The sequence below is a fragment of the Pristiophorus japonicus genome, chromosome 14 (assembly GCF_044704955.1).
Source record: "Pristiophorus japonicus isolate sPriJap1 chromosome 14, sPriJap1.hap1, whole genome shotgun sequence".
NCBI classification, from domain to species: Eukaryota; Metazoa; Chordata; class Chondrichthyes; family Pristiophoridae; genus Pristiophorus; species Pristiophorus japonicus.
Window position 1 is genome coordinate 104,253,296 of NC_091990.1, and position 23,389 is coordinate 104,276,684.

Below are 23,389 nucleotides of genomic sequence, written 5' to 3' on the forward strand. Positions count from 1 at the left end.
AGAGAGAGAGAGAGACTGGGGAACAGAACAAGAGTGAGAGACTGGGGGAGAGAGAGAGAGAGACTGGGGGAGAGAGAAAGGGGGACTGGGGGAGAGAGAGAGAGACTAGGAGAGAGAGAGAGAGACTGGGAGGGGAGAGAGAGAGTGGGTGTGGCTGGGGGGGGGGGGGGAAGGGGCGGGGAGAGCGACTCGGAAAGAGAGAGAGAGACTTGTGGGTGGAGAGAGGGGGAGAGAGAGAGGAGAGAGAGGCGGGGGGCTGGGGGAGAGAGCTGGAGAGAGACTGGGGGTTAGAGAGAGAGAGACTGGGTGGGATAGAGAGAGAGACTGGGAGAGAGAAAGAGAGAAAGAGCAAGAGAGACTGGGGGAGAGAAAGGGAAAGAGAGACTGGGAGAGAGAGAGACCGGGGTGGGGAGGGCGCAGGGGGGGGTGGGGTGGGGTGGGGCGGGGAGAGCAAATGGGAAATAGAGAGACTGAGTGGGATAGAGAAAGAGAGAGAGACTGGAGGAGAGAGACAGACTGGGGGGAGAGAGAGAGCAACTGGGTGTGGGGGAGAGAGTGAGAGACTGGGGGAGAGAGAGAGCAACTGGGTGGGGGGAGAGAGAGAGAGACTGGGGGGAGAGAGGGAGATACTGGGGGTGAGAGCAAGAGAGAGAGAGAATAGGGGGGGAGAGAGAGAGATACTGGGGCAGAGAGCGAGAGAGAGAGAGAATGGGGGGGAGAGAGAGAGAGATACTGGGGGAGAGAGCGAGAGAGAGAGAGAATGGGGGGGAGAGAGAGAGACTGGAGGAGAGAGACAGACTGGGGCGAGGGAGATAGCAACTGGGTGGGGGGAGAGAGAAAGAGACTGGGAGAGAGAGAGAAAGAGAGAGAGACTGGGGGGAGAGAGAGAGAGATACTGGGGGAGAGAGCGAGAGAGAGAGAGAATGGGGGAGAGACAGAGAGAGACTAGGGGAGAGAGCGAGAGAGAGAGAGAATGTGGGGGGAGAGAGAGAGAGACTGTGGAGAGAATGAGAGATAGAGAGAGACTGTGGAGAGAATGAGAGAAAGAGAGAGACTGGGGAGAGAGAGGGAGAGAGAGAGGAGAGAGTGAGAGAAAGACTGTGGAGAGAATGAGAGACTAGAAGGAGAAAGAGAGAGACTGGGGGAAAAGAGAGAGAGAGAGAGAGAGAGACTGTGGAGAGAATGAGAAAGAGACTGGGGAGGGAGAGAGAGAGACCGGGAGAAGGGAGAGAGAGAGAGAGAGACCAGGAGAGAGAGAGAGAGAGAGACCGGGAGAAGGAAGAGAGAGACCGGGAGAGAGAAAGGGAGACTGAGGAAGAGAGAGAAAGACTGAGGGATGGGGTAGAGAGAGCGACTGGGAAAGACAGAGAGATAATGGGGGGGGGGCGGGGGGGATGAGGGAGAGATCGACTGGGAGAGAGAAAGAGAGAGAGAGAGAGACTGGGGAACAGAACAAGAGAGAGAGACGGGGGAGAGACAGTGAGAGACTGGGGGAGAGAGAGAGAGAGCGACTGGGGGGGGGAGAGGGAGACTGGGGGAGAGGAGAGAGAGAGAGAGAGAGACCGGGGGGAGAGAGAGAGAGAGAGAGAGAGAGAGACTGGGGGGGGGAGTGGGTGGGGGGGGGGTGGGTAAAGAGCGCAACTCAGAAAGAGAGGGAGAGACGTGGGGGTGTGGCGGGGAGAGAGGGGGAGAGAGAGGGAGAGAGACTGGGGAGAGAGAGAGAGAGATAGAGAGAGACTGTGGAGAGAATGAGAGAGAGACTGGCAGGAGAAAGAGAGAGAGACTGGGGAGAGAGAGAGAGCGAGCGAGGGAGAGAGTGAGAGAGAAACTGTGGAGAGAATGGGAGAGAGACATAGAGAGATGGGGGAGAGAGAGAGTGACTGGGAGAGGGAGAGATTGGGGGAGAGAAAGAGACCGGGAGAAGGGAGAGAGAGAGAGACTGGGCGAGAGAGAGAGAGAGAGAGATCAGGAGAGAAAAAGAGCGACCGGGAAAGAGAGAGACAGACTGGGGGGGAGAGAGAGGTAGAGTGGGAGGGAGACTGGGGGAGAGGGAGAGACTGGGGGAGAGGGAGAGACTGGGGGAGCGAGAGAGACTTGGAGGTGGGGGGTGAGAGAAAGAGAAACTGGGAGAGAGCTAGAGAGAGAGAAAGACCGGGGAGAGAAAGAGGGAGAGAGAGAGACTGGGGAACAGAACAAGAGAGAGAGACTGGGTGAGAGAGAGAGAGAGAGAGAGAGAGAGACCAGCGGTGGGGAGAGAGAGAGAGAGACTTGGAGGGGGGGGGGAGCGCGGGGGAGAGAGAGGGAGAGAGAGACTGGGGAAAAGAACAAGAGAGAGAGACTGGGGAAGAGAGCGAGAGACCGGGAGAGAGAGAGAGAGAGAGAGAGCGACTGGGTGAGAGAGAGAGAGAGAGACCGGCGGTGGGGAGAGAGAGAGAGACTGGGAGGGGGGGGCGGGCTGAGAGAGCGACTCGGAAAGAAAGAGAGAGAGAGAGACTTGCCGGTGAGGGGGGTGGGGGGGAGAAAGAGGGAGTTAGAGAGACTGGGGGGGGGGGGAGAGACTGGGGGAGAGGGAGAGAGAGACTGGGTGGGATAGAGAGAAGACTGAGGGGAGAGATAGACTGGGAGGGAGAGAGAGAGAGAGAGAGAGAGACTGGGGGAGAGAAAGAGAGACCGGGGCGGAGGGAGAGAGAGAGAGACTGGGGGGCTGAGGGGTGGGGGGGAGGTGGAGAGAGAGCGACTAGGAAAGAGAGAGCGAAACTTGGAGGGGAAGAGAGGGAGAGCGAGAGAGACAGGCTTGTGGGGGGTCGGAGGGGGAAGAGAGAGCGAGAAAGACTGGGGAAGAGAGAGAGAGAGACTGGGTGGGATAGAGAGACAGACTGGGGGGGAGGGAGAAAGACTGGGGGGAGAGAGAGACTGGGGGGGAGAGAGAGAGAGAGAGACTGGGGGAGAGGAAGGGAGAGAGAGAGTGAGAGACGGGGGACGGGGGAGAGAGAGAGAGTGAGACCGGGGTGGGGAGAGAGATAGAGGGACTGGGGTGGGGGAGACTGGTGGGGAGAGAGAGAATGGAGGGAGAGAGAGAGGGAGAGAGAGAGACTGGGGAGGAGAGAGATACCGGGGGAGCGAGAGAGAGAGACCGGGAGAGAGAGAGAGAGAGAGACTGGGAGAGTGTAAGCGGTTTTGATCCTAGCCTAATTGCTAGACAGACAATTCGAATCCCCCGTGACTTACGAAAGTTCTAGACCCGGGAATTATTATTCAGAGTGTAAATGAAATGAGTCACGGACAGGAATGCTTCAGTGAAAAATCGTACGTATTTTTTTGGTCGAACATACACTTTCTAAAACATGCACTACTAAACAAAATCACTGTCTCGGTGGAGAATAAAATCCAGGTTACAAACAGCATACAAACAGTACAGAAATGAGACCTAGCAACATGCAGTAATTCCTGGTGGATTCTAACTCCACCCCTACCAACGAATTACCCAGTCGAAGCTTCCTCCCCAGAATTGCCCTGAAAACTTCACTCCTGAGAAAACTCTGAGCCCTTTACACCCCACACAGCTCGCCTGGCTCTCTGGTTACCAGCTTGGGACACTTGCGATCATGCTCATCAGTACGCCCACCGCTGGTTTCCTCACTCAGCTCAGCTCAGCTGTGGGAAGTCACTGCCACTGCCCACTGGTTTTCAGTCTCGGTGGCTTCTTCTGTGGAACTGCTGCTTCTTCCTCTGGTACATCGATCTTGGAGCGAGAGCAAAAGGGAGAGAGAGCTCTCTCTAGATGCAAGCTGCAAGTTGCAAGCCTTCACTACAAGCTACAAGCTAAAAATAAAGTGGAAAGATTCTGTCTTTATGGGAGTCTTGCTACCCCTATCTTTCCCGTCAATCTTTAAAAACCCTTTGTTTCTAAGCACGGGTACTTAGTCAGTGATGGGCCATCCAACCCATGTGTATTGGGCTGATGGCCCTTAATCTGGGCATCTCTCTGAGTCTTTGTGTTGGGAAAGACCTGGCTGCTCCTTGGCTGGCCAGGCTAGTGGGTTCATTGTTCTGTTTTCCTTCTGAGATGGAGGTGAGAAGTGCTTCTGCATATTACAGTGGCTTTGTCAGTGGCCCTCCTTCCTGGCCGACAGCTCTTTTGTCAGTTAGTTTGCAGGTGCAGCAGGTAATCAGGAAGGCGAATGGAATGTTGGCCTTCATTGCGAGAGGGATGGATTACAAAAGCAGGGAGGTCCTGCTGCAACTGTATAGGGTATTGGTAAGGTCGCACCTGGAGTACTGCATGCAGTTTTGGTCACCTTACTTAAGGAAGGATATACTGGCTTTGGAGGGGGTACAGAGACGATTCACTAGGCTGATTCCGGAGATGAGGGGGTTACCTTATGATGATAGATTGAGTAGACTGGGTCATTACTCGTTGGAGTTCAGAAGGATGAGGGGTGATCTTATAGAAACATTTAAAATAATGAAAGGGATAGACAAGATAGAGGCAGAGAGGTTGTTTCCACTGGTCGGGAGACTAGAACTAGGGGGCACAATACGGGGGAGCCAATTTAAAACCGAGTTGAGAAGGAATTTCTTCTCCAGAGGGTTGTGAATCTGTGGAATTCTCTGCCCAAGGAAGCAGTTGAGGCTAGCTCATTGAATGTATTCAAGTCACAGATAGATAGATTTTTAACTAATAAGGGAATTAAGGGTTATGGGGAGCGGGCGGGTAAGTGGAGCTGAGTCCACGACCAGATCAGCCATGGTCTTGTTGAATGGCGGAGCAGGTTCGAGGGGCTAGATGGCCTACTCCTGTTCCTAATTCTTATGTTCTTATGTTATGTCAATATTCACGGCCCCCTTCCTTTAGCTGTGACTGGTGGGCGAACCCGTTCTGGATGACGGACAGTTCTTTTGTCACAGCTAACTGCCATGCGGTCTCTGGAGTTTTAACAAAAAACAGATTTTTCACATATCTGCGCAGGGTGACCCCATAAAATCCACGAAATATTCTCGACTGAGTCCATTCTTTAAACAGAAACTTTGCGATCTCTTCAAGAGAGAGAGAGAGAGAGAGACTGGGAAATGGGGGGTGGGGGTGGAGAGAAAGAGAGACTGGGCGGGAGAGAGAGAGACAGAGGGAGGGTGGAGAGATAGAGAGAGACTGGGGGGTGGGGGGGGGAGAGAGACAGAAACTAGCAATGGGTGGGAGGTGAGAGACTGGGGGAGAGAGAGAGACAAAATGGGTGGGAGAGAGAGAGAGAGGCGGGGAGGGGGAGAGAGAGAGAGACTGGGGGGGGAGAGAGAGAGTGACTGGGGGTGGGGGGGAAGAGAGACTGAGGGAGAGAGAGAGAGAGAGAGAGCGAGAGACTTGGTGGGGCGGGTTAGAGAGAGACGGGGGAGCAAGATAGAGAGAGAGAGAGACGGGGGGTGGGGTGTGGAGAGAGAGTGAGAGAAAGAGAGAGAGAAACTGGGGAGAGAGAATGAGAGAGAGACTTGGGGGAGCGGGGGAAAGAGAGACAGGGGAGGGAGAGAGAGAGAGAGAGAGATTGGGGGGAGGGAGAGATGCGGGGAGAGAAAGAGACTGGGGGACAAAGAGAGTGAGAGAGACTGGGGAGAGAGAGACAGACTGGTGAGAGAGAAGGAGTGGGGATGAGAGAGATAGAGTAAAACTGGGATGGAAGGTAAAGAGACTGGGGAGGGAGCGAGATACTGGGGGAGGGTGAGAGACTTGGGAGAGAGAGTGAGAGAGTGAGAGACTGGGGAGAGAGAGAGAGAGAGAGAGAGAGACTGGGGAGAGAGAGACTCTGGGGAGGGAGAGAGAGAGAGAATGCGGGGGAGAGAGACTGTAGTGGAGAGAGAGAGAGAGATTGGGGGGAGGGAGAGAATGGGGAAGAGAAACTGGGTGAGGGGGAATTTGGGGGGAGAGAGAGACTGAGTGCGGGGGAACTGGGGGGAGAGAGATAGAGAGAATGGGGCGGAGAGAGAGGCACTGGGAGGTGGGGGGCAGGGTGGGCGGGAAAGAGAGACTGGGGAGGGAGGGAGTGAGAGATGCGGGGAGAGAAAGAGACTGGGGGACAAAGAGAGTGAGAGAGACTGGGGAGAGAGAGAGAGACTGGGCTGGGCGTGAGCCTGGGGGGAGAGAGAGAGAGTAAAACTGGGAGGGAAGGGAAAGAGACTGGGGGATGGAGCGAGATACTGGGGGCAGGGCGGAGGGAGAGAAACTTGGGGGTGGGAAGCGAGAGATGGGGAGAGAGAGATAGACTCGAGGAGAGGGAGAGAGAGACTGGGGGAGAGGGAGAGAGCAACTGGGGAGAGAGAGAGAGACTAGAGGAGAGGGAGAGAGAGACTGGGGAGAGGGAGAGAGAGACTGGGGAGAGAGAGAGAGAGAGACAGGGGGGAGAGAGAGAGACTGGGGCAAGAGAGAGACTGGGGTGGGAGAAGGGCGAGAGAGACTGGGGGTGTGAGAGAGAGCGAGGCAGGGGGGAAAGAGAGAGACTGGGGCAAGAGAGAAAGGTGGGAGGGGCGAGAAAGACTGGGGGTGTGAGAGAGACTGAGTGCGGGGAAACTGGAGGGGAGAGAGATAGAGAGAATGGGGTGGAGAGAGAGGCACTGGGAGGTGGGGGGCAGGGTGGGCGGGAAAGAGAGACTGGGGAGGGAGGGAGTGAGAGATGCGGGGAGAGAAAGAGACTGGGGGACAAAGAGAGTGAGAGAGACTGGGGAGAGAGAGAGAGACTGGGCTGGGCGAGAGCCTGGGGGGAGAGAGAGAGAGTAAAACTGGCAGTTTTGGTCACCTTACTTAAGGAAGGATATACTGGCTTTGGAGGGGGTACAGAGACGATTCACTAGGCTGATTCCGGAGATGAGGGGGTTACCTTATGATGATAGATTGAGTAGACTGGGTCATTACTCGTTGGAGTTCAGAAGGATGAGGGGTGATCTTATAGAAACATTTAAAATAATGAAAGGGATGGACAAGATAGAGGCAGAGAGGTTGTTTCCACTGGTCGGGGAGACTAGAACTAGGGGGCACAGCCTCAAAATACGGGGGAGCCAATTTAAAACCGAGTTGAGAAGGAATTTCTTCTCCAGAGGGTTGTGAATCTGTGGAATTCTCTGCCCAAGGAAGCAGTTGAGGCTAGCTCATTGAATGTATTCAAGTCACAGATAGATAGATTTTTAACTAATAAGGGAATTAAGGGTTATGGGGAGCGGGCGGGTAAGTGGAGCTGAGTCCACGACCAGATCAGCCATGGTTTGTTGAATGGAGGAGCAGGCTCGAGGGGCTAGATGGCCTACTCCTGTTCCTAATTCTTATGTTCTTATGTTATGTCAATATTCACGGCCCCCTTCCTTTAGCTGTGACTGGTGGGCGAACCCGTTCTGGATGACGGACAGTTCTTTTGTCACAGCTAACTGCCATGCGGTCTCTGGAGTTTTAACAAAAAACAGATTTTTCACATATCTGCGCAGGGTGACCCCATAAAATCCACGAAATATTCTCGACTGAGTCCATTCTTTAAACAGAAACTTTGCGATCTCTTCAAGAGAGAGAGAGAGAGAGAGAGACTGGGAAATGGGGGGTGGGGGTGGAGAGAAAGAGAGACTGGGCGGGAGAGAGAGAGACAGAGGGAGGGTGGAGAGACAGAGAGAGACTGGGGGGTGGGGGGGGGAGAGAGACAGAAACTAGCAATGGGTGGGAGGTGAGAGACTGGGGGAGAGAGAGAGACAAAATGGGTGGGAGAGAGAGAGAGAGGCGGGGAGGGGGGAGAGAGAGAGAGACTGGGGGGGGGAGAGAGAGAGTGACTGGGGGTGGGGGGGAAGAGAGACTGAGGGAGAGAGAGAGAGAGAGAGAGCGAGAGACTTGGTGGGGCGGGTTAGAGAGAGACGGGGGAGCAAGATAGAGAGAGAGAGAGACGGGGGGTGGGGTGTGGAGAGAGAGAGTGAGAGAAAGAGAGAGAGAAACTGGGGAGAGACTTGGGGGAGCGGGGGAAAGAGAGACAGGGGAGGGAGAGAGAGAGAGAGAGAGATTGGGGGGAGGGAGAGATGCGGGGAGAGAAAGAGACTGGGGGACAAAGAGAGTGAGAGAGACTGGGGAGAGAGAGACAGACTGGTGAGAGAGAAGGAGTGGGGATGAGAGAGATAGAGTAAAACTGGGATGGAAGGTAAAGAGACTGGGGAGGGAGCGAGATACTGGGGGAGGGTGAGAGACTTGGGAGAGAGAGTGAGAGAGTGAGAGACTGGGGAGAGAGAGAGAGAGAGAGAGAGAGACTGGGGAGAGAGAGACTCTGGGGAGGGAGAGAGAGAGAGAATGCGGGGGAGAGAGACTGTAGTGGAGAGAGAGAGAGAGATTGGGGGGAGGGAGAGAATGGGGAAGAGAAACTGGGTGAGGGGGAATTTGGGGGGAGAGAGAGACTGAGTGCGGGGGAACTGGGGGGAGAGAGATAGAGAGAATGGGGCGGAGAGAGAGGCACTGGGAGGTGGGGGGCAGGGTGGGCGGGAAAGAGAGACTGGGGAGGGAGGGAGTGAGAGATGCGGGGAGAGAAAGAGACTGGGGGACAAAGAGAGTGAGAGAGACTGGGGAGAGAGAGAGAGACTGGGCTGGGCGTGAGCCTGGGGGGAGAGAGAGAGAGTAAAACTGGGAGGGAAGGGAAAGAGACTGGGGGATTGAGCGAGATACTGGGGGCAGGGCGGAGGGAGAGAAACTTGGGGGTGGGAAGCGAGAGATGGGGAGAGAGAGATAGACTCGAGGAGAGGGAGAGAGAGACTGGGGGAGAGGGAGAGAGCAACTGGGGAGAGAGAGAGAGACTAGAGGAGAGGGAGAGAGAGACTGGGGAGAGGGAGAGAGAGACTGGGGAGAGAGAGAGAGAGAGACAGGGGGAGAGAGAGAGACTGGGGCAAGAGAGAGACTGGGGTGGGAGAAGGGCGAGAGAGACTGGGGGTGTGAGAGAGAGCGAGGCAGGGGGGAAAGAGAGAGACTGGGGCAAGAGAGAAAGGTGGGAGGGGCGAGAAAGACTGGGGGTGTGAGAGAGACTGAGTGCGGGGAAACTGGGGGGGAGAGAGATAGAGAGAATGGGGTGGAGAGAGAGGCACTGGGAGGTGGGGGGCAGGGTGGGCGGGAAAGAGAGACTGGGGAGGGAGGGAGTGAGAGATGCGGGGAGAGAAAGAGACTGGGGGACAAAGAGAGTGAGAGAGACTGGGGAGAGAGAGAGAGACTGGGCTGGGCGAGAGCCTGGGGGGAGAGAGAGAGAGTAAAACTGGCAGTTTTGGTCACCTTACTTAAGGAAGGATATACTGGCTTTGGAGGGGGTACAGAGACGATTCACTAGGCTGATTCCGGAGATGAGGGGGTTACCTTATGATGATAGATTGAGTAGACTGGGTCATTACTCGTTGGAGTTCAGAAGGATGAGGGGTGATCTTATAGAAACATTTAAAATAATGAAAGGGATAGACAAGATAGAGGCAGAGAGGTTGTTACCACTGGTCGGGGAGACTAGAACTAGGGGGCACAGCCTCAAAATACGGGGGAGCCAATTTAAAACCAAGTTGAGAAGGAATTTCTTCTCCAGAGGGTTGTGAATCTGTGGAATTCTCTGCCCAAGGAAGCAGTTGAGGCTAGCTCATTGAATGTATTCAAGTCACAGATAGATAGATTTTTAACCAATAAGGGAATTAAGGGTTACGGGGAACGGGCGGGTAAGTGGAGCTGAGTCCACAACCAGATCAGCCATGGTCTTGTTAAATGGCCGAGCAGGCTCGAGGAGCTAGATGGCCTACTCCTGTTCCTAATTCTTATGTTCTTATGTTATGTCAATATTCACAGCCCCCTTCCTTTAGCTGTGACTGGTGGGCGAACCCGTTCTGGATGACGGACAGTTCTTTTGTCACAGCTAACTGCCATGCGGTCTCTGGAGTTTTAACAAAAAACAGATTTTTCACATATCTGCGCAGGGTGACCCCATAAAATCCACGAAATATTCTCGACTGAGTCCATTCTTTAAACAGAAACTTTGCGATCTCTTCAAGAGAGAGAGAGAGAGAGAGAGACTGGGAAATGGGGGGTGGGGGTGGAGAGAGAGAGAGACTGGGCGAGAGAGAGAGAGAGAGACAGAGGGAGGGGGGAGAGATAGAGAGAGACTGGGTGGTAAGGGGGGCCGAGAGAGACCGACTCAGAAAGAGAGAGAGAGTGAGACTTGTGGAGACGGGGGGTGGGATACTGCAGGGAGACAGGGGGAAAGAGAGAGATGGGGGGCGGAGAGATAGAGAGAGACTGGGGGAGAGAGAGACTGGGGGGAGAGAGAGAGAGGGAGAGGGAATGAGACAGGGAGAGAGAGAGAGAGAGACTGGGGGAGAGAGAGAGTGTGAGTCGGGGTGGGGGGCGGGAGATAGAGAGAGACTTGGGGGGGAGAGAGAGAGAGATGATACTGGGGAGAGAGAGAGAGACTGGGGGTGGGGAGACAGAGAGACTCTGGGGGGGAGGGGGAGAGGGAGACTAGGGGGAGAGAGAGAGACTTGGGGGAGAGAGAGAGAGACTGGGGGGGAGAGAAAGACTGGAGGGGAGAATGACTGGGGAGGAGAGAGAGTGAGACTGGGGGACAAAGAGAGACTGCGAGGGAGGTAGAGAATGGCCGCAGAGAGGGAGACTGGGGGAGAGAGAGAGACTCGGGGGGAGAAAGGGACTGGGGGTGGAGAGAGGGAGACTAGGGGAAGAGAGAGAGAGATTGGGGGGGGGAAGAAACTGGGGTGGGAGAGAGACTGGGGGAAGAGAGAGAGAGACTGGGGGTGGGGGGCAGGGGGGAAGTAACTGGGGGAAAGGGAGAGACAGCGAGGGGAGAGAGAGACTGGGGGAGAGAGAGCGACTGGCAGAGAGGGAGAGAGAGTCTGGCAGAGAGGGAGAGAGAGACTGGGGGGGGGGGAGAGCGACTGGCAGAGAGGGAGAGAGAGTCTGGCGGAGAGGGAGAGAGAGACTGGGGGGAGAGAGAGCGACTGGCAGAGAGGGAGAGAGAGACTTGCGGAGAGGGAGAGAGAGACTGGGGGGTGGAGGAGTGAGAGAGACTGGGTGGGTTCAAAAGAGAGACTGGGGGGAGAGAGAGAGAGATGTGGGGGGGAGACTGGGAGTGGGGGAGGGAGACTGGGGGGGAAGATAGAAAGAGACAGACTGGGGGGGAGCGAGAAAGAGAGATGGGGGTGAGAGAGAGAGACTGGGGGGTGGGGGGGGAGAGAGACACAGAAACTAGCAATGGGTGGGAGGTGAGAGACTGGGGGAGAGAGAGAGACAGAATGGGTGGGAGAGAGAGAGAAACGGGGAGGGGGGAGAGAGAGAGACTGGGGGGGGAGAGAGAGTGACTGGGGGTGGGGGGGAAGAGAGACTGAGGGAGAGACAGAGAGAGAGAGAGAGAGAGCGAGAGACTTGGAAAGGCGGGTTAGAGAGAGACGGGGGAGCGAGATAGAGAGAGAGAGAGACGGGGGGGGGGGGAAGAGAGAGTGAGAGAAAGAGAATTGAGGGACTGGGTGAGAGAGAGAATGAGAGAGAGACTTGGGGGAGCAGGGGAAAGAGAGACAGGGGAGGGAGAGAGAGAGAGAGACACTGGGTGGAGGGAGAGATGCGGGGAGAGAAAGAGACTGGGGGAGAAAGAAACATAGAAAATAGGTGCAGGAGTAGGCCATTCGGCCCTTCTAACCTGCACCGCCATTCAATGAGTTCATGGCTGAACATTCAACTTCAGTACCCCATTCCTGCTTTCTCGCCATACCCCTTGATTCCCCTAGTAGTAAGGACCTCATCTAACTCCTTTTTGAATATATTTAATGAATTGGCCTCAACAACTTTCTGTGGTAGAGAATTCCACAGGTTCACCACTCTCTGGGTGAAGAAGTTCCTCCGCATCTCGGTCCTAAATGGCTTACCCCTTATCCTTAGACTGTGACCTCTGGTTCTGGACTTCCCCAACATTGGGAACATTCTTCCTGCATCTAACCTGTCTAACCCCGTCAGAATTTTAAACGTTTCTATGAGGTCCCCTCTCATTCTTCTGAACTCCAGTGAATACAAGCCCAGTTGATCCAGTCTTTCTTGATAGGTCAGTCCCGCCATCCCGGGAATCAGTCTGGTGAACCTTCGCTGCACTCCCTCAATAGCAAGAATGTCCTTCCTCAGGTTAGGAGACCAAAACTGTACACAATACTCCAGGTGTGGCCTCACCAATGCCCTGTACAACTGTAGCAACACCTCCCTGCCCCTGTACTCAAATCCCCCTGCTATGAAGGCCAACATGCCATTTGCTTTCTTAACCGCCTGCTGCACCTGCATGCCAACCTTCAATGACTGATGTACCATGACACCCAGGTCTCTTTGCACCTCCCCTTTTCCTAATCTGTCACCATTCAGATAATAGTCTGTCTCTCTGTTTTTACCACCAAAGTGGATAACCTCACATTTATCCACATTATACTTCATCTGCCATGCATTTGCCCACTCACCTAACCTATCCAAGTCGCTCTGCAGCCTCACAGCATCCTCCTCGCAGCTCACACTGCCACCCAACTTAGTGTCATCCGCAAATTTGGAGATACTACATTTAATCCCCTCATCGAAATCATTAATGTACAGTGTAAACAGCTGGGGCCCCAGCACAGAACCTTGCGGTACCCCACTAGTCACTGCCTGCCATTCTGAAAAGTACCCATTTACTCCTACTCTTTGCTTCCTGTATGACAACCAGTTCTCAAAGAGAGTGAGAGAGACTGGGGAGAGAGAGAGAGATTGGTGAGAGAGAAGGAGTGGGGGTGAGAGAGAGAGAGAGACTGCAGGGGGGGAGAGAGAGAGAGAGACTGGGGGGAGAGTGAGAGTGCTGGAGAGGGGGGGGGAGGAAAGAGAGATTGGGGGAGAGAGAGAGAGGGACTGGGGGCAGGGGGGGATGGAGGGAAGAGAGAGAGATTGAGGGGGGAGAGAGAGAGATATACTGGGGGAGAGAGAGGGGGGAATGGACGGGGGCAGACGTGGGGGTATGGAGTAAGACTGGGGAACAGAGGGACTGGGGGGGGAATGGGAGACACTTGGGGGAGAGAGAGAGAGTCTGAGGGGTGGGGAGAGAGAGAGAGAGAGAGAGAGAGAAACTGGGAAGAGAGAGAGACAGAGAATGGGAGACTGGGGGAGAGAGAGTGTCTGGCGGAGAGTGAGACTGGGGAGAGAGAGAGAGAGAGAGAGAGAGACGGGGGTGAAAATAAGAGAGACTAAAGGGGGAGAGAGAGAGAGGCAGATCTAGAGAGACAAGGGAGAGAGAGAGACTGTGGGAGAGAGAGAGAGAGACTGTGGTGGGAGGAGTGCAAGAGCTTGCGGGGAGAGAGAGACTGGGGGGGGAGAAAGAAACTGGGGGAGAGAGAGAAAGAGGGGTTGGGGGTGTGTGGGGTGGGGGAAGTGACTGGGGGCAAGATGGCGAGAGATGGGGGGAGAAAGAGACACAGCGGGTGGAGAGAGAGGGACTGGGGAGAGAGAGAGAGACTGACGGCGAGGGAGAGAGAGACTGGCGGAGAGGGAGGGAGAGAGAGACTGGCGGAGAGGGAGAGAGAGAGAGACTGGCGGAGAAGGAGAGACTGGGGGTGGAGGAGAGAGACTGGGGGGGAGAGAGAAAGAGACTGGGGAGAGAGAGAGTGAGAGAGATTAACGTCGCGGAGGGGGGGCGGGGAGAGAGAGACTGGGGGAGAGAGAGAGAGACTGGGTGGGAGAGAGACTGGGGCAGAGAGAGAGAGACACAGAGACTGGGTGGGAGGAAGAGAATGGGAGTGAGAGACTGTGGGGGGGAGAAACGGGGGGAGAGAGGGGCTGGGGGGAGAGAGAGAGAGAGAGACTGGGGGTAGGCGAGAGGGACAAACTGGGGGGGGAGAGAAAGAGAGAGAGACGGGGGGGAGAGAGAGAGAGAGAGAGAGAGAGAGACAGGGGGAGAGAGAGTGAGAGACGGGGGGGAGAGAGGGACTGGGGGAGAGAGAGAGAGACTGGACTGGGCGAGAGAGAGAGAGAACGAGAGACTTGGAGGGGCGGGTTAGAGAGACAGGGGGAGAGAGAGAGCCTGGGGGAGAGGGAGAGCGAGACTGGGGGTGAGGTGGTGGGGGAGAGAGAGAGCCTGAAGGGGGCGAGAGACTGGATGGCGGGGGTGGGGGGAGAGAGACTGGGAGAGAGAGAGACTTGGGGTGAGAGAAAGAGAGAGACTGGTGGCCAGAGAGAGAGAAGGAGAGAGACTGTGGGTGGGGGAGAGACTGCGGCGGGGGTGTGTGGAGCGGGGGGAGGAAGAGATTAGGAGTAGAGAGAGAGACTGGAGGGGGGGGAGAGGGAGAGAGGGACTGGGGGAGAGAGAGAGACTGGGGGGAGAGAGAGAGAGACAGGGCTGGGCGTGAGACTGGGGGGGGGAGAGAGAGAGTGAGACTGGGGGGGGAAGGGAAAGAGACTGGGGGAGGGAGAGAGAGACTGGGGGCGGGGCGGAGGGAAAGAGACTGTGGGGGGAGAGAGAGAGAGAGACTTGGGGGGTGGGAAGTGAGAGACGGGGAGAGAGAGAAAGACTAGAGGACAGGGAGAGAGAGACGGGTAGAGGGAGAGAGAGACTGGGGAGAGAGAGAGACTGGGGGGAGAAAGAGAGACTGGGGGGGTAGAGAGAGACTGGGGGGAGAGAGAGAAAGAGAGAGAGAGACGGGGGAGAGAGAAAGAGAGATTGGGGATGAGAGAGAGAGAGAAACTGGGGGAGAGAGAGATAGAGAGATTGGCGGGGGGCGGGAGGGTGGGAGAGAGACTGGGGGAGAGAGAGAGAGAGTGAGAGACTGGGGGAGAGAGAGACTGTGGGGAGAGAGAGAGAGTGACTGCGGGGGAGAGAGACTGTAGTGGAGAGAGATCAAGACTGGGGGGAGAGAGAGAAAGAGACTGGGGGGAGAGAGAGAGACTAGGGGGGGGGGAGAGACTGGGCTGGGCGAGAGACTGGGGGGGAGAGAGAGAGAGTGAGACTGGGGGGGAAGGGAAGGAGACTGGGGGAGGGAGCGAGATACTGGGGCGGGGCGGAGGGAGAGAGACTTAAGGGTGGGAAGTGAGAGATGGGGAGAGAGAGAGAGACTAGAGGAGAGGGAGAGAGAGACTGGGGGAGAGGGAGAGAGCGACTGGGGAGAGAGAGAGAGACTAGAGGAGAGGGAGAGAGAGACTAGAGGAGAGGGAGAGAGAGACTGGGGAGAGGGAGAGAGAGACTGGGGAGAGAGAGAGGCGGGGGAGAGAGAGAGACTGGGGCAAGAGAGAGACTGGGGTGGGGGAGGGGCGAGAGAGACTGGGGGTGTGAGAGAGAGCAAGGCAGGGGGAGAGAGAGAGACTGGGGCAAGAGAGAGACGGGGGGGAGGGGCGAGAAAGACTGGGGGTGTGAGAGAGACTGGGGGGAGAGAGAGACAGGGGGAGAGAAAGGGACTGGGGGTGGGGGAGTGAGACTGGAGGGAGAGAGAGAAGGAGAGAGAGTCAGGGGGGAGAGAGAAAGAGAGATTGGGGGAAGAGAGAGAGAGAGAGAAACTTGAGGGGAGAGAGATAGAGCGACTGGCGGGGGGGGCGGGGGCTCAGGAGAGAGACTGGAGGAGAGAGAGAGCGAGTGAGAGACTTGGGAGAGAGAGAGAGCGAGTGAGAGACTTGGGAGAGAGAGTGAGAGAGTGAGAGACTGGGGCGAGAGAGAGAGAGAGAGAGACTGGGGAGAGAGAGACTCTGGGGAGAGAGAGAGAGAGAATGCGGGGGAGAGAGACTGTAGTGGAGAGAGAGAGAGAGACTGGGGGGAGGGAGAGAAAGGGGAAGAGAAACTGGGTGAGGGGGAATTTTGGGGGAGAGAGAGACTGGGTGTGGGGGAACTGGGGGGGAGAGAGATAGAGAGAATGGGGAGGAGAGAGAGGCACTGGGAGGTGGGGGGCAGGGTGTGCGGGAAAGAGAGACTGTGGAGAGAGAGAGTGAGAGAGAGTGAGCGAGAGACTTCGGGGAGCGGGGGAGAGAGAGACAGCGGGAGAGAGAGCGAGAGAGAAAGAAACTGGGGGGGAGAGTGAGAGCGCTGAGGGGGGTGGGGGGTGGGGAGAGAGAGAGAGAGATCAGGGAGAGAGAGAGAGATTGGGGAGAGAGAGAGAGAGGGACGGCGGGGGGGTGGGGCAGGGAGAGACAGACATATACTGGGGAAGAGAGAGGGAGGGAATGGGCGGGGGCAGACTGGGCGGGGTGGGGACAGAGACTGGTGAACAGAGAGACTGGACAGGCGGAGTGGGAGAGACTGGGGGAGAGAGAGAGAGAGAGAGAGACTGGGGGGAGAGAAAGAGAGGGAGAGACTGGGAAGAGTGAGAGAGAGACAAAGAATGGGGAGAGAGCGAGAGACTGGGGGAGAGAGAATGTCTGGTGGAGAGTCAGACTGGGAGGAGACGGAGAGAGAGACTGGGGAGAGAATGAGAGAGACTAGAGGGAGAGAGAGAGAGCGAAAGCTAGAGAGACAAGGGAGAGTGAGAGAGAGACTGGGGGAGAGAGAGAGAGACTGGGGGGGGGAAAGAGATTGCGGGGGAGAGAGACTGGGGCGGGGGAGAAAGAAACTGGGGGAGAGAGAGAGAGAGACTGGCAGAGAGGGAGAGAGAGACTGGCAGAGAGGGAGAGAGAGAGACTGCTGGAGAGGGAGAGAGAGATTGGCGGTGAAGGAGAGACTGGGGGTGGAGGAGAGAGGCTGGGGGGGGAGAGAGAAAGTGACATGGGGGGGGAGAGAGAAAGTGAGAGAGACTAGCGGTGGGGGGAAGGCGAAGAGAGACTGAGTGGGAGAGAGTCTGGGGGAGAGAGAGAGAGACAGAGAGACTGGGTGGGAGGAAGAGAATAAGAACATAAGAACATAAGAATTAGGAACAGGAGTAGGCCATCTAGCCCCTCGAGCCTACTCCGCCATTCAATAAGACCATGGCTGATCTGGCCGTGGACTCAGCTCCACTTACCCGCCCGCTCCCCGTAACCCTTAATTCCCTTATTGGTTAAAAATCTATCTATCTGTGACTTGAATTCATTCAATGAGCTAGCCTCAACTGCTTCCTTGGGCAGAGAATTCCACAGATTCACAACCCTCTGGAGAAGAAATTCCTTCTCAACTCGGTTTTAAATTGGCTCCCCCGTATTTTGAGGCTGTGCCCTCTAGTTCTAGTCTCCCCGACCAGTGGAAACAACCTCTCTGCCTCTATCTTGTCTATCCCTTTCATTATTTTAAATGTTTCTATAAGATCACCCCTCATCCTTCTGAACTCCAACGAGTAATGACCCAGTCTACTCAATTTATCATCATAAGGTAACCCCCTCATCTCCGGAATCAGCCTAGTGAATCGTCTCTGTACCCCCTCCAAAGCCAGTATATCCTTCCTTAAGTAAGGTGACCAAAACTGCACGCAGTACTCCAGGTGCGGCCTTACCAATACCCTGTACAGTTGCAGCAGGACCTCCCTGCTTTTGTACTCCATCCCTCTCGCAATGAAGGCCAACATTCCATTCGCCTTCCTGATTACCTGCTGCACCTGCAAACTAACTTTTTGGGATTCATGCACAAGGACCCCCAGGTCCCTCTGCACCGCAGCATGTTGTAATTTCTCCCCATTCAAATAATATTCCCTTTTACTGTTTTTTTCCCAAGGTGGATGACCTCACATTTTCCGACATTGTACTCCATCTGCCAAACCTCAGCCCATTCGCTTAACCTATCTAAATCTCCTTGCAGCCTTTCTGTGTCCTCTACACAACCCGCTTTTCCACTAATCTTTGTGTCATCTGCAAATTTTGTTACTCTACACTCTGTCCCCTCTTCCAGGTCATCTATGTATATTGTAAACAGTTGTGGTCCCAGCACCAATCCCTGTGGCACACCACTAACCACCGATTTCCAACCCGAAAAGGATCCATTTATCCCGACTCTCTGCTTTCTGTTCGCCAGCCAATTCTCTATCCATGCTAATACATTTCCTCTGACTCCGCGTGGAGTATGAGAGAGAGACTGCGCGGGGAGTGAGAGACTTGTGGGGGGGGGGGAAGAAACGGGGGGAGAGAGAGGTTGGGGGGAGAGAGAGAGAGAGTCTGGGGGGAGGCGAGAGGGACAAACTGGGGGGGAGAGAAAGAGAGTGTTAAGTCCTGACTCTAATGTACTGACTTACACGAGACACATGCTGAAGTCAAGGTCACTCAGGACCTGCACCTTTAATTCCAGCTCTCCAGTGCTGCACTTGCCTGAGACCTCTCTTTATATACCTCAGTGGGACAGGTATGGAATGTCTCCTGCAAGTGCACCCCTGGTGGTAAGGTATGCTTATGGTAACAGGTCATATCCAGTTACAGTCATGTATAGCATGGTAAGATACAGTTATATACAGTAATGTGAGATACATGACAATTACTGCCCCTTCGACAGTGCAGCGCTCCCTCTGTACTGCACTGGGAGTGTCAGCATAGAGTTGTGTGCTCAAGTTCCTGGAGTGAGACCTGATCTCGCAACCTTCTGAGAGTGCTACCAGCAGACCTGGAGAGGAGGCAAGCAAATCGGAGGAGCTCCTCGTGAGTCTGCTCCTGGGCCTGGCCAAGGTGGACATCCACACATCTGGGGCGGGGGGTGGGGGAGGTGGTGGTTCCTCTGGCTGTCCACCATCCTCTGTGTTCCTGTCCGTGCCCGGGAATGGCCCTGGAGAAGGAGCACACGGTGTCACCCAGTGCACTCGAGGCTCCCTGCGAGCAGCGGGCACTGCACGGACTGGACTGAGTACTTAACATGGGTAATAATATTCTTGTTCACTTGATAAGTTTCCTTTGTTTTTTTATGTTACCTTGGCTCCAAGGGTTAGATTATGAGGAGTGATTACATAAACTAGGCTTGTGTTCCTTGGAATATAGACGGCTCAGGGGTGATTTGATTGGATTAGGATTTTGAAAGGAATCGATAAGGTAGATAGAGGTACAATATTTCTGGTCTGGGATAAGGGGGCAGAACCTTCAAATCAGAACCAGGCTGTTCAGGAGAGAAGTTGGGTAATACTGCTTCACACAGAGGATGGTAGAAGTGTGGAACTCACTCCCACAAAAAGCACAAGATGGTTGTTCAATTCATTATTTAAAATCTGAGAGCAATAGATTTTTGCTAGACAAAGGTATTAAGGGATATGGAGCCAAGGCACGTGGGTGGAGTTAGGATACAGATCAGCCATGATCTCACTGTATGGTGGAACAGGCTTGAGGGGCTGAATGGCCTTCTCCTGTTCCTGTGTTCCTTCCTAAATTCGGGTTGTGTTAATTGTATAAAAATGGGGATGGTTGGGTTTTAAAGGAAAGGCAATTTGAGAGTATCACTTCTGCCACCAGTAGTTTGCTCTTTGGAAGGGTTTCTCCGTCAGTCCTGCTTTTAATGATGGACCAGAAACTAGCAGATGTTAAATTTCAGTATAAGTTAATGACTACTGATGTCTTTAGTATGGATAATGAAACTCGGTGCTGACTGGGAGCAGAGGTTGAGAACATTTGCGAGGGAATCATATCCAAAGCAAGTCAGTCTTTATTTCACAAGCTTCAACTTGCTTCTTAGCCGCCTGTGATCCAGTTTCCCAGTTTGTTCATCAAGCCTGCATTGTTCAAACAAGGAGATCGAAAAGAAAATAGGCCCTGAATGGAGTGAGGTTTGCCGCCTCTCTCAACGATCACTCGATGTTAGGGCTGCAGTTTAGATGATGCCTCCTGTTTCAATGTGACTGTGTTAATGTGATGACTGAACCATTGTGAGGAAGATTTCTGTGTTCAGTTCCAGGGTGGAGTGTGGACACTGGGTTCAGGCCCCTGTGACTATCTCATGACCATGGACGTCATGCTGTGCACTGCGTCGATTTTCAATCTGTGCTCCATCAGCGTGGACAGGTGAGTACTTTCCAAATGTTAAGCAACTGTATCGTAATTTAGAAAAATGATCTAGAACTTCCTTCATAAAGCAACATGATTGGGATCTGATGAAATATTGATTGTCCGAAGAGCCACAGCAAATGAAGGCCAAAGAATCTCTTTGTTGTCCTCGGTTTCTCCACCCTCCATCATTGCGCTGGTGTCTCCAGCAATTAAAGATTAATATCCAGGACATGACTGGGAGCAAAATCCCTGGATAAAAAATCACAGGGGCTTTCAAAAGAATGGTGTGATTTTTTTTTTCTCATTTTCTCATTCAAAGTGTGAGATGCATCTAGAATTAGAATCGTAGAATCCCAGAATCCCAGAATCCCCAAATCCCAGAATCCCAGAAAATTTACAGCATTGAAGGAGGCCATTCGGCCCATCATGTCCATGCCGGCTGACAAAGAGCTATCCAGCTCAATCCCACTTTCCTGCAGGTTACGGCACTTCAAGTGTACATCCAAGTACTTTTTAAATGTGGTGAGGGTTTCTGCCTCAACCACCCTTTCAGGCAGTGAGTTCCAGACCCCCACCACCTTCTGGGTGAAAAAATTTCCCCTCATATCTCCTCTAATCCTTCCCCCAATTACGTTAATGTGATGCATAGCATCTCTGCTATTCGCCTCAACCACTCCCTGTGACAGCGAGTTCCACATTCTCACCGTTCTCTGGGTAAAGAAGTTTCTCCTGAATCCCCTATTGGATTTATTAGTGACTATCTTATATTGATGGCCCCTAATCCTGGTCTCCCCCACAAGTGGGAACATCTTCTCTATGTCTACCCTTTCAGAATTTCAAAGACTTCTATCAGGTCGCCCCTCAACCTTCTGTTTTCTAAGAAAAGAGACCCAGCCCGTTCAGCGCTGATGTAGAATGTCAATCCACAAACACACCTGAGAATTTCACCAGTGGCCACTGCGAGAGGAAAATATAAAAGGAAGAGAAATAAACCAAATAATCCAGGGATATGGGGATGGGGCGGGGAAGTGGAGTTGAGGTAAAATATCAGCCATGATCTTATTGAATGGCGGAGCAGGCTCAAGAGGCCGAATGGACGACTTCTGCTCCTATTTCTTGTCTTCTTATAATTCGATGATCCCCAGTGTATTCAATTTTGGCACATTGAGGGTATCATGTAAACACAGCAGGTGAGGCGCAGGAATCCGAATTAATGAGAGGAAAGAAAGGGGTTTGCGTCTAAATAACAACCTGCACATCCCCAGTAGGATTCTAATCACTTTATATCTGAGTTGCTATAGAGACAGAATGCTGTTTGCCCACAGCCAGTGAATGAATGGTTGGTTAATGTGTTGACAGAGGAGTTAGCCAAGCGACGAGCTTGCTGGGTCACAGATGGGTGGGATTGTCGCCATTCAATAGAGGGAAAGGAACGACAGTGTACGTTGCGGGGGGGGCAATGACGGTGTATCGGGGGGGGCACTGACAGTGTATCTGGGGGGGGGGCTTGACAGGCAAAAGTACATTTTTCAGGGTTTCATACACCTAGGGCCCTGCTTCAGTTAATAAAATAGCCTGTTATTTTTCCAACACCACCTGGTTATGGTTTTCATCATTCGGGATTTCGAAGATATTATTTGCGGTGAAAAACATTTCTAGCCACTCCACATATGCTTTGAAACTTTCACGGTTGCGTTGAACTCCTCCAAGCACCCGATTATTCCCATAGGCATGGCCATCTGGACTCTGGCAGTTCAGACAAGTGTGCTTGTAATTTACCTTGGATTTTTAGCTGTTAATCAAAACAGAGACGCTTTCAAAGTCACTCTGTCAGATGGCTGAATCATCTCCGACAAAAATTTCAGCTGTGTTATCCGATTATCCCATTCTCGTCACCAATGTTATGTTTTCAGTACGACATCACAAACACACACAGACTTTAAGACAGCTGATAACTTCAGGAGCCTGTCAGCTGACCTGAACTGTTTATTGCTGTAAACAGCACTGGCTGCAGTGCCACAGCAGTGCCACTGGGTGGAGCTATATATATTACAATGGTGAGCCACCATTTCAGAGGCCAGTTAAGAATCAACCACATTGCTGTGGGTCTGGATATAAAAACATAAGAACATAAGAAATAGGAGCAGGAGTCAGCCATTTGGCCCCTCGAGCCTGCTCTGCCATTTAATAAGATCATGGCTGATCTGATCATGGACTCAACTCCACATCTCTGCCTGCTCCCCATAACCCTTTATTCCCTTATTGCTCAAAAATCTGTCTATCTCCTCCTTAAATATATTCAATGACCCAGCCTCCACAGCTCTTTGGGGCAGAGAATTCCAAAGATTCACGACCCTCTGAGAGAAGAAATTCCTCCTCATCTCAGTTTTAAATGGGCGGCACCTTATTCTGAGACTATACCCCCTAGTTTTAGTTTCCCCTATGAGTGGAAATATCCTTCCTGCATCCACCTTGTTGAGCCCCCTCATTATCTTATATGTTTCGATATGATCACCTCTCATTCTTCTGAACGCCAATGAGTATAGGCCCAACCTACTCAACCTTTCTTCGTAAGTCAACCCCTCATCTCCTGAATCAACCTAGTGAACCTTCTCTGAACAGCCTCCAATGCAGGTATATCCTTCCTTAAATACGGAGACCAAAACTGTGCTCAGTACTCCAGGTGTGGTCTTATCAACACTCTTTACAGTTGTAGCAGGACTTCCCTATTTTTACACTCTATCCCCCTTGCAATAAAGACCAACATTACATTTGCCTTCCTAATTACTTGCTGTACCTGCATGCTAACTTTTTGTGTTTCATGTACAAGGACCCCCAGATCCCACTGTATCACTGCATTATGTAATCTCTCCCCATTTAAATAATAATTTGCTTTTTAATTTTCCTACCAAAGTGGATAACCTCACATTTTCCCACATTATACTCCATCTGGCAAATTTTTGCTCACTCACTTAGCCTGTCTATATCCCTTTGTAGATTCTTTGCATCCTGCTCACAACTTGTTTTCCCACCCATCTTTGTATCAGCAGCAAATTTGGCTATTTTACATTCGGTCCCTTCAGCCAAGTCATTAATATAAATTGTAAATAGTTGAGGCCCCAGCACTGATCCCTGTGGCACCCCACTAGTTACAGTTCGCCAAACTGAAAATGACCCATTTATCCCGACTCTCTGTTTTCTGTTAGTTAGCCGATCTTCTATCTATGCTAATATATTACCCCCAACCCCGTGAGCTCTTATCTTGTGCAGTAACCTTTTATGTGGCACCTTATCGAATGCCTTCTGGAAATCCAAATATACAACATCTACTGGCTCGCCTTTATCCACCCTGCTCGTTACATCCTCAAAGTACTGCAGCAAATTTGTCAAACATGATTTCCCTTTCATAAAACTATGCTGACTCTGCTTGACTGTATTATGATTTTCTAAATGTCCTGCTACAACTTCTTTAATAATGGACTCCAGCATTTTCCCAACGACAGATGTTAGGCTAAC

At 53.1% G+C, this 23,389-nt stretch overlaps 1 protein-coding gene across 1 annotated transcript in view; it reads left to right on the top strand.

Annotated features, from left to right (window-relative positions):
• drd4b (dopamine receptor D4b) overlaps positions 1-23,389 on the top strand; it is a 168,145-nt gene that overhangs the window by 92,875 nt on the left and 51,881 nt on the right. Inside the window, exon 2 of the mRNA XM_070898579.1 lies at positions 19,776-19,888. Coding sequence (XP_070754680.1) covers positions 19,776-19,888 — 113 coding nt within the window. The remainder of the gene's footprint in view (positions 1-19,775; positions 19,889-23,389) is intronic.